The sequence below is a fragment of the Nestor notabilis genome, unplaced genomic scaffold, assembly GCF_000696875.1.
Source record: "Nestor notabilis isolate BGI_N333 unplaced genomic scaffold, ASM69687v1 scaffold22434, whole genome shotgun sequence".
NCBI classification, from domain to species: domain Eukaryota; kingdom Metazoa; phylum Chordata; class Aves; order Psittaciformes; family Psittacidae; genus Nestor; species Nestor notabilis.
In genome coordinates, this window is record NW_009926322.1 from 37,399 (window position 1) to 47,271 (window position 9,873).

Sequence of the window (9,873 nt, forward strand, 5' to 3'; positions counted from 1 at the left end):
GTGCTTGGATGCCCCGAAGTTTTACCATCAGACTGGCCCTGGATCTCTGGATGTCAGGAAACATTAATAGTCATTCTTCTTCGTTTAAATGAATCATTCAATATGCTGAGCCTACTTAGCATAACACATTACTAAAAAAGGGCTCTGTTGGGAAAGCAGCAATAAAACTTCCCTGCTTCTGTAGAGCCACACACTAAGCCGGGATTTGAGTTGCTCCTCGTTTGAACAGACAAATGGAGATCTTACAGAAATTGTCAGATCACTTCACGCAGCTTCCCCCTTGTTCTCTTCCTCTGTGATTTAAGATGGCTTCACAGTTAAGGAGTCTCTGTGTTGTTCTGAATGTGGCAACAAATTACCTACCAGTTCTCCAAAAGGGTTGAAGGTTATAACAAATATCCAACAGAACAGAAGCTACAAGACACCCTGAGCACAGACTACACAGACCCAGATACAGAGTCTGCTTTGCGATCTGGTAATCACCTCAGGTACCCCCAGAGTAACACTAACACAGCTAGCTAAGCCCCAGCAGCACCACCACATACCCACCAGCACACTCTATATCCCCATCCCAGTGCAGGCTTCTCTGCCTGTGGGAAGTCCAGGTGACATTCCTCTCTCAAACTCCTCCTCTCAAACAGAGGAAGACTTTAGCATCAGTTCTTTTATAAACTGCCTCTGACCCTCCCTAATCAATACTTTCATTACTGGACACAAAATAGGGAGGCAAAAAAGAAAATCAATGATTTCCTGTGGGGAAACAGCCTGGTAAATGGCCTAGAATCCATCACTGCAATAAATCACTGCTTGGTCCCAGAAGAAAGCACCCAACACTGCATCTTACAAAAGCAAGAAGTTCTCCAGAGCCAGCTCTTTGAAAGAGCACACAGCCCCTCACAGCCTAAACCTAAGTCAGCTCCCTTTAAGAGAACAGACAGTTTGAAATTGAGATTTATCCCCAGCTTCCCTCCCAGGACTGCAGATTCAACTGCTGTCAGGTTCTTGAAAATAAAAATCAGTCAAGAGAAAGCAGCAGAGAACTCCTTGGAAATCAGAGGCTTTGAGGTCTACTGCAAACCTTTCACCAGCTTTCCTCCGTGAAGGCTGTAAAGCTCTCAGACACCCCAGGTTTGGATTTTTGCTTTGTGTATCATGAGCAAAAACCCACCCAGACATTTGCTAGCCATGAAACTGCAGAGGTTGGTGCTTGGAGCCAGGACTTCTCCAGTGCAAGCCCAGTGTCTGAGCACTAGGCAGTACTGGTCACTGACAAACTGCCCTTTCTGAAGGCCTTTCTGTCCAACCATCACCTCAGCAAGGATCTGCAGAGGAAGGTACTTCATTTGTCTCTTTTCTGCAGCCACTCAGCAGACCAGAGGGTGTCTCTGAACTAGGACTCAGCAACAGTCTAGGGATGGAGCCTCACTGCTGAGCAGAGAGGACAAGAAAGCAGCAAATGAGTTACAGCTGCCTTAAAGCCTTTGCTGGGTGTACCTCATCTCATCTGGAAGTCACAAGTCATTTCATAGAATCAACAGTATCACAAAACGGTTTGGGTTTGAAGGGATCTTAAAGCTCATCCTGTTCCAACCCCCTGCCACAGGCAGGGACACCATCCACTAGAGCAGGTTGCTCCAAGCCCGTGTTTTGTCAAAGCCATAGGCTGTGGCTGTTCCAGCTGCCTTCCTGTAGAAGGATTCGTCTCTTTTCCCTGGGGAGGATCCCCAACACAGAAATCAGATAACTCTGGCTAAAACAACATTAAGAAGAGGGATTAAGATTTAGAGTACTAAGCAGTTTATATCACTTAGCAGTGTACATCAGTGCCTGACAGAGAGAGGACGTGTATTTCCAGCACCCTCTACAGGCTGAGCAGCTGCCAGCAGCAAGGACTAGAAGGCAACCCCTGGCTGGCTTTGGGGAGTCGTTACCACCTCCCCCTGTGAAGCACCTGCAAAGCAGGGGCCTTCTGGAGCTTGCTTATGGGAGCACTCCAGCCCTCCTGCAGCCCAACAGGCTTCTACAGCTGAATCCTCAGCAACACTGCTAAGTTACACAGTGCTTACTCTCAAAGCACTTCCCAAATACTGCTCCCCAGAGGATGAACAAGAGACAGGGAAGCGTTCACAGTGGCAAAGCACACAAGCAAGAAAGCCTACCTAAAGTCAGAGCAACCCAGTACTCAAGGCAAGACTAGCAACAAGACATTCCTCATCCTGTTTTGCACCAATCCAAGTCTCCAACCCACTCCCAAGTCACATCACCTCTCCTCTGACGAGAAGAGTGGCAGCCTGATCCAAGGTGGATTATTTTGACAGTCCTAAGTGAATTAAATCTACAAAGGCCCAGATGAGACATGCAGGGAAATTAAAAAGGTTTTTTTTCCCAATTGGACTTTTAAATCAGAAATAATATAGTTCAAAGACTCTTCACTTTAAGCCCAGCTGTCCTTCAGAGGCAGCGGTCTTGCACTGGCATAAAGCTGATGTAATGTAGTGGAAAAAACCAACCCATCATGTCTTTGTGAGGTGGCCAGTGAACAAGAGAAAATGTCACTTTCCACAAGAAATGGGGCCTGACAGGCTCAAAACCGCACAGCCATTGTGTCTCTGATGATTTTCTGGCTCTGCACAGCATTTCAAATGCACTGGTTTCCAAGTTTCAGGATACCTAACATTGCAGTTTGCATTTCTATGGCATGCAGCAATGGATATGGCTTTATTGTGGTACAGTTACAAGTTTGTTCCCTGGCATACAAAAGACTGAAAAGCAGTAAGACAGCTGCCTATCACATGCACACCTTTCAGTACTTCACATCCCAGTAGCTCTCTTGGTGACTCCCCAGAAACAAGCAATTCTTAGCATCTCTCCTTCAGACTGATACAGGGTTCAGGGAAGATCCAAATCCCTTGTTCTCAAATGCTACAACCAAGATGGAACCAGTGAGCTCTACAGCTGGGCTCTACTGCTTTAGACAGTGGAGATCACAGAGGCAGATGCGCTTCAGAGTTAGGTTAAAGGCAGTCAGAAAATCACTGACTTACACTTACTGTCTCAAGAAACTGGCCCCATAACCTGCAGTATTTAGCTAGTTCAATTACTACCACAGCACCCTCCCCTTCATGCAGGTTCAGACCCACCTGGCCCACAAATCATCTACTTTGTAGAAACACCACATGAAGGGATGAATGCAGTCCACAGAGAGAAGGAACAACACTTCTGGGTGGAATCATCACAAACTCAGGATGCAAACCCACACTGAGAAGCACACAAAGGAAGGAAAAGCCATACACACAGCATGCCAGAGGACCTGAAGGGACTTCTAAAAGCATGAATTACTTACCTTTGTTGAAAAACATGGAAGCCATCTGGCCCATTTCCACCCTCTCAGTAATTTCAAAGATATTGGGTGAGCCACGTCTCTCTGCAAGTTGAAAACAAGAAGTGTTTCAGTCAGTCCCTTCAGTAAACCCAGAGGCCACACACTTATCTGAAGACGCTGAGGAAGCTCTAGCAACAGTTTGAAGGACAGTGTGTATGACTCCACAGCTGCAGAGTCACTGGTTCAATTACTCTGCTGAAGCTAGTTTAAAAGTGTTTCAAAAATAAGATGTTCTCATCTTAGTGACCTAGAAGGAAGAGATCTTTATCAGACTGCAAAAGGCAAACTGAATGCTCAATGAGTCTTATCTTGCAAGTAAGCATTAAGGACTTTGGGATGTGAGAGCGTGGAATTAAGGGTAAAGTGGACAGAAGAGTCCTTCCTGTTCCACTTGCTGGAGCCCACTGGGACACAGTCTGCAGAGAAGAGATCTCAGATGCCATGAAAGCACGAAGTGGGTACTTACGAACTGACAGGATAGGCCGTGTCTCTGCTCGCTCATAGCCATCTTGGAGGAGAACATCAGTGTCAGATACACCAGAGGAAGAATCCTCATCCTCATCATCCTCCTGGAAGAGAAGCCCAGACCTCTGCTGAGATGTTTGCCACCCACATTACAGGTTGCCATAGTCTCACTTCCAGAAACTCAAAGGTAGGTCCCAAACAGGGATGGGCAGGACATGCAAGCAAAGATAATGGCAGGAAGCCTTGGCCCAGGGTTGGGATGCTGCAGGGAGTAGAGGAGGCTGAAGTGAGCGACAGGCTTTGCTGTCCTAGCCTATGTCATGTGCACAGCAAGTGTCCAATTTATGTAGGGATACGTGGCACAAGGAAATTGGAAGCTTCTGGCAAACCTGCAGGATTGCAGAATTGGTAATAAAAATAATCCAAACATATATAATCTTAGCTGGGCAGAGCAGACAGGTCTGGCTCCCAACTCCAACCTACCAACATACAGGCAGGGATCTAAATGAGTGCAATCAATGCCTCACACTGATCCAGAAAAGCCACTAAAGACAGGATTCAAAAAGCCACGGGCAATTTTTACAGCAAGGACATACTTCAGGACTGTCCACTCCCTGGGATACAGCCCAAGTGACAGCAAGGATATACCAGCCTGTCCCAGTCAAATAACCCACGATCAGCAAGGATTTATAGACCTCAGCACACTCCAAATGGCACCTCTCCACATTCACTGAGCAGTGCTTCTGGGCAAGGAGAGCACAATCAGTTAAGAAATGGGAACAGCACAAGAGATTTTTCAAAGCAGGAGCAGCAAATCCTGTCTTTAATGAGCAACCCCACAGGGAACTAACAGCCCTATTTCATATGGCAAAGTTAAGTACAGTAGAAATTTATTCCTTTAGAGTTACTAATGAGGCAAAGATGCAGAGGAATCTCAGGCAAGTCCTACATGATAGAAGAACAAGAGAAAGCCCACACGAACCTTGCGTTTCTCCATTCTCTTCCATCGCAGCTGGGCATTTGCAGCAGCCATGGCTTCCACCACAAAGGTCGTAGTCATATAACTAGAGAGAGGAATTCAACTGGTATCAATAACAGTCAAGAACTGTCACAGAAGGGAGATGGACAATTATTCCCATCTGTCTGCAGGTGCAAACCAACCAGAACAACCCTTTCACCTGCTACACACACACACACACACACACACAGTGTTGTTGATACGGCGTTTCATCTCTGGTTGCTGCTCCCTCCTGTTCTTCAGATTAATGTGTCAAGCAGACAACTAAATGCAGTAAAATATAACACGCCTTCAGATATAAAAAGACATTTTGGATATCTGGAAGGCACCTTCCTAACATTTCTGAGGGGTTGAGAAAGACAAGAGGACTTCCCCATTTGTTAGAAAGCAAGCTTCCTTCCTCTTATTAGGGCAAAGGACACACACAGTACTGTGCTGAAGCTTATCTGTTAGGGCCTGTGGCAAAGGTACTACAATCCAGTAAAGAATCTTACAAATGGCATCAGCAAACCAAAGATTGCAGCAAAGCAGAAACCCAAGAGCAAGGAGCACATCACATATGGATGCTAATACACTTTGCTGGAGGCCAAGGGAAAAGCTGTCCAGGGAGAGAGCCACTAATGGAAGGAATATCATTACCTCAGCTAACAGTCCTTTAATATAGAAACAAACCAACCAACCTCAAATCAACCTTATTTAAGGCTTTAAAGTGGCTTCTCACTGCTTCAGGAACTGGACTCACTTATCAAGCTCAAATGAGAGGTCAGTTTTACAAGAATAAAAGCAAGCAGCCCTGTCCTGAGGCCCAGTTTCTGGCTAGACTGTTCTGGCACTTGAAGGGTCCCCAGTGGGCACGAGGAAGTCGTAAGCACCAAAACAAAAGCAATAGGTCAGCCCAGCTCCCAAGGCACACAGCTGCAAGCTGTGTCTTCTCAGTTTAATCCAGATCAGTTTTAGTGTGCAGGTTCAGAGGCTTGTGCTCTTCTGCTGACCTTGAAGGACCATCAGTTGGTGCTGAGTACCATACATTGCATTTACACTGTTAAACTAATGTACCTAAGGGGAACTGCTTCCAAAGCTCCCGATCACTGGTACTCCCACAGTTTACATTAAGCCTTTGCAGCACTCAGCTTTGAATTTGAGGTGGGGAACTTACAAGCACTACTACAATCAGTACTGACCATACAGTACCCCTATATAGCAGCACCTAACAGATCCAAAAAGCACTGCCTCCAAATCAGAGGCACCTTCAGACTGACAGAGCTGGTTACTGACAAGAAAGGAACTTCTAAATTCCATTTGTACAAACACCAGGAGGGGATTTTGGTTTATTTTACTTTAAAATCCAAGCAGGGTTTCACAGCCTGTTGGAACATGGCAATTCTATTAATAACTACTTAGACATCCGTGCTGTATCAACAGCCTCCAGCTCCACCTGCTGCTCCAGCAGGGAGACATCTGGGCAGAAGCTCATGGCAAGCCAGCATGGAAATCATGAGACTAGCTCCAAGGTCTCAAGCAGGAAAGGTTTGGAGGGAGATAAGACAGGCCCAGCTATAGAGTAATTTGTTTTCCTGACACTCTTGTAGCTGCCCAGAGCATTGCCAGAAGCCAAGAGAAAGCTAATACAACAGGTCTGCATCATACCTGCAAGTCACAAAGCACAGCAATGACCCTGTGTCATCTGTGACCTGGTTAGCGCTTGGGAAACTGATCCAGGACAGAGGCAAGAGTGGGATGTATCCACAGCGAGGGCAATATTAAAAAAGAAAGCTGGGAGAAAGGTCTCAGAAGGCTCTGAACTGGAGAAGTCTTTCCCATCAGTCAGGAAGTGGGATGTAGCCCCATATTGCTTCATCCTTTCAAACAAGGTCCACAGGCAACACAGCTGCCAATTGCAATGCTCAAGCACCAGAGGAACAGGCTCACTTAGCAAAGCACAGAAGTCTCAGCACCGTCCTTACAACCCCACCCAACCACACCTCCCAATCCTCCAAGGGCACATACTCACGTCCCACCTCATAAATCCCAGGAACATGAGGAGAACGAGGCTGACGAGCCACCCTGCTGTTGCAAAGGCCTTCGGCATGGTCAGGGCTCCTGTTCCCACGATGAGGTTGAACATGTAAACCAGACCCACCTGAAATCATCCACATAATCCAACATGAGAGCTGGCAGCTGTGCCAGAGATCATCCCAGACACCTTACATGTGCACTGATTTAAATGGAGAGAGCAATCTTTGAGCAAGCAGGGTGGGAGCAAGTCCATGGTAGAAATAAATGTAAGAGGGGACTGATAACCAAAGTGAGTGTCAGCACGTTTCTAGAGAAACTGATATTCATCTCCATCTTTTTAACTATTTTTAAGGTTATCTTCTTTCTAGCTTGTAAAGTTAGAAAGCATGTGAGCTGTTTCATCCTTCCACTGCCTCATATCAGAAGGGTCTACACTGTGGGTTGGGGTCTCTCCTTATTTTCTGACCTGAACCTAAGTAGTTAGGTTCATACGTAAGTTACCCTTCAGAACCTCTTGTTCTTTATTCTTAGTCAAGCAGGAGATACCTAAACAGAAACCTGACTCAAAGCCTGCTCACTATTTTAACACATTCTGAAGGTGGGATTTTACTTCTGGAAGGGAAAGGATTTTCTCCTCTCTGGCAATGAGCTTTTTTCTGCCTACGGGCAAAAGATAACTGTGCACCCAGACTACGAATTCAGCTGAACTCAGGATCACGAATTGCCTCCAAGTTGGCTTGTTTGGTTTTTATACATACATATATAGGTCAGAGCCTCTCCAGAGGACAGCCAGTAAAGAACTGTGTCAGAGTACGCTTTCCTAGGTGTGGAACAAGTAATATCAGGAGAACTATTCCCCTGTGAGCACTCCTGCCCCTCATCCACTGGTATAAACACAGCAAATTCATCTTCTGACAAGTATCCCAGAATGACAAGAGTCAGCTATTGCAGCTTGCAGGAAAGCTCTTTCCATTCAGCTGGCAGAGCTGTCATTCCTCAAGCACAACTCAAGTGCTCAGGGCCACAATTCACTCTGCAGTGAAGGACTCTTGAAAAAGCACTTCAGGTGATTCTCCTTAACTTTGGTCAAGTTGACAGAGATGGCAGTGGTGCCTGTGTTCAGCTGGCTAAACATCTTCAGGGAGAGAGGAGAGTCATAGTCTGAGATGAGGCACTAGGAAATTCATGCAGCACTAATATAACATAAGAGCAGGTGACACTAATCCTTTAGGGTCTGGATGCCCCAGTTATTGTCTGCATTTTCTCAGTTGTGACCTATTTCTGCAGCCTAATATCCAGTTCTTCTCAATTCAATCATTAACATGGGGGTGAAAGTTTTAAAGCATTTGAAAACCAACACACAGGTTTCAGGACTGGTTCTATGTTCAGTGAATTCACTTCAGAAAGAAAAACAAAGAGAGTTTGCCAAGCGCTGTTTTTAAGAGCTGACACTATATGAATACTTGTGGCTATGAAAACCAGTATTTCCAGTAACACAGGAAAGCACTAATTGGCCCTGCAATTTCACAGGACACCACATTACAAGGAAGAAACATCCCGATTACTCATTTTAAGTGAAGTGGTTTAAAAGCAATTAGTACAACAGCTAAAAATAAGTAAACTTTATATAATGTTTTCCTCTGCATTTCTTGAAGCAAAACAAAAGCAGCAGCAAAGCGGGATAGTTTCAGTGTCTCACACACCCCCATGTTTATGCTAGCTTCACAGGACAATTTGGGCTAACGAAAACATAAGGAAAGAAAAGGATACAAGAGCTAGTATGGGATGTGAAGCTCTTTTAAAGGCTTTTAAAACTATACCTTAAGCCAACATTATGCCCTTATATAAAGAGTGATCCGTAATGTTAAAACCCCACAAGCACTCAGCATTTTTAAGTACCCTTTAACTTCCACCATCTCTTGAAACACTGAGGTTCTGTCCATGGGGAGGTAGGAAATGAAACCACAATGCTGAGAGAAGAGAATATGGAACACACTTGTGAGCAAACCCACAATGAGCCATACTTACATAGGGAGAGTAAAGCTCTCCCGTATCCGTGATGCCGCCAGCCATGCTGCAGGCGGTGGGGAGGCTCGGAGCAGAGCGAGGAGGGTGTTTGCAGGAGGGTGTTTTCACCTTCTATTGTCTTTAGCCTTGGGAAACACCATAAAGTTGCGTTAGCTTTGTACAGGAGGAACTCACAAGTCAGCTTTTGCACATCAGCCTTGTGATGTTTGAACAAAAAAGGGTTTCAGCAGGAACAGCAGGACTTTGTGCTTTGGATACAGCCCATTCACCAGCACCAACTGGTTCAATACAAAAGGTTCTCCTACTTGTTAAACTAGTTTAAAAGGAATCAAAAAGCCCTGCCCTTCCACAGCATGTGATGACCAAACTTTTCCTTCCCCAAACAGCCAGAGGGGCCGTTTCAGACACTAAAACCTCAAAAGGAAGAATGCCTGCCTTGAGGATGAGCTCACACTGCCGCGTCTCATGAAGCTACTGTTCTTAATAGCAGGTGTCTCCTGCAAATCAAAGCAGAAAAAATAACCCACAGTCTCTCTTTATAAACTCAAACAGAAAAATAAGTAGACCTATGAAAAACACCCCAAGATGTTTTGTTACACATACCAAGGCTTCCAAAGCACAAGTATTTGGGGAACTTCACGTTGCCTTAATAAAGCTACGAGGAAAAATGAGACCCAAAGCCTCCTGAAAGGATTCGGGGTCAATAATTAGCCATAGCTGAATTGTTTAAGAGCTTTATCGAACTCCTCATACTCCTATATATGTTCCTACCCAGTCACACCGACAGGGGCAAATCATCAGCACAGCTCCACAAGCTAAGAAGACCAAACAGCCCATGAGCTCACACACCCCCTAGATGACAGCAGTCCATCAGCAGCAGTGCTCACAGCGCTCACAACTCGGCCAGCCCTCAGGGGGAGCGGCCAAACGCCACCTCCTATAGCAGATCTCCACTCGAGTCACC

General features: G+C 45.6%; 1 protein-coding gene across 1 annotated transcript in view; it reads right to left on the reverse strand.

The window, feature by feature from the left end:
- The window catches only part of TMEM104 (transmembrane protein 104), a 40,587-nt gene extending 31,633 nt beyond the window's left edge, over positions 1 to 8,954 (reverse strand). The window contains exons 1-5 of the mRNA XM_010013482.1: positions 8,910 to 8,954; positions 6,884 to 7,005; positions 4,830 to 4,911; positions 3,849 to 3,948; positions 3,344 to 3,424 (exon numbers count right to left, since the gene is read on the reverse strand). Coding sequence (XP_010011784.1) covers positions 3,344 to 3,424; positions 3,849 to 3,948; positions 4,830 to 4,911; positions 6,884 to 7,005; positions 8,910 to 8,954 — 430 coding nt within the window. The remainder of the gene's footprint in view (positions 1 to 3,343; positions 3,425 to 3,848; positions 3,949 to 4,829; positions 4,912 to 6,883; positions 7,006 to 8,909) is intronic.
- Positions 8,955 to 9,873: the final 919 nt, after the last annotated feature.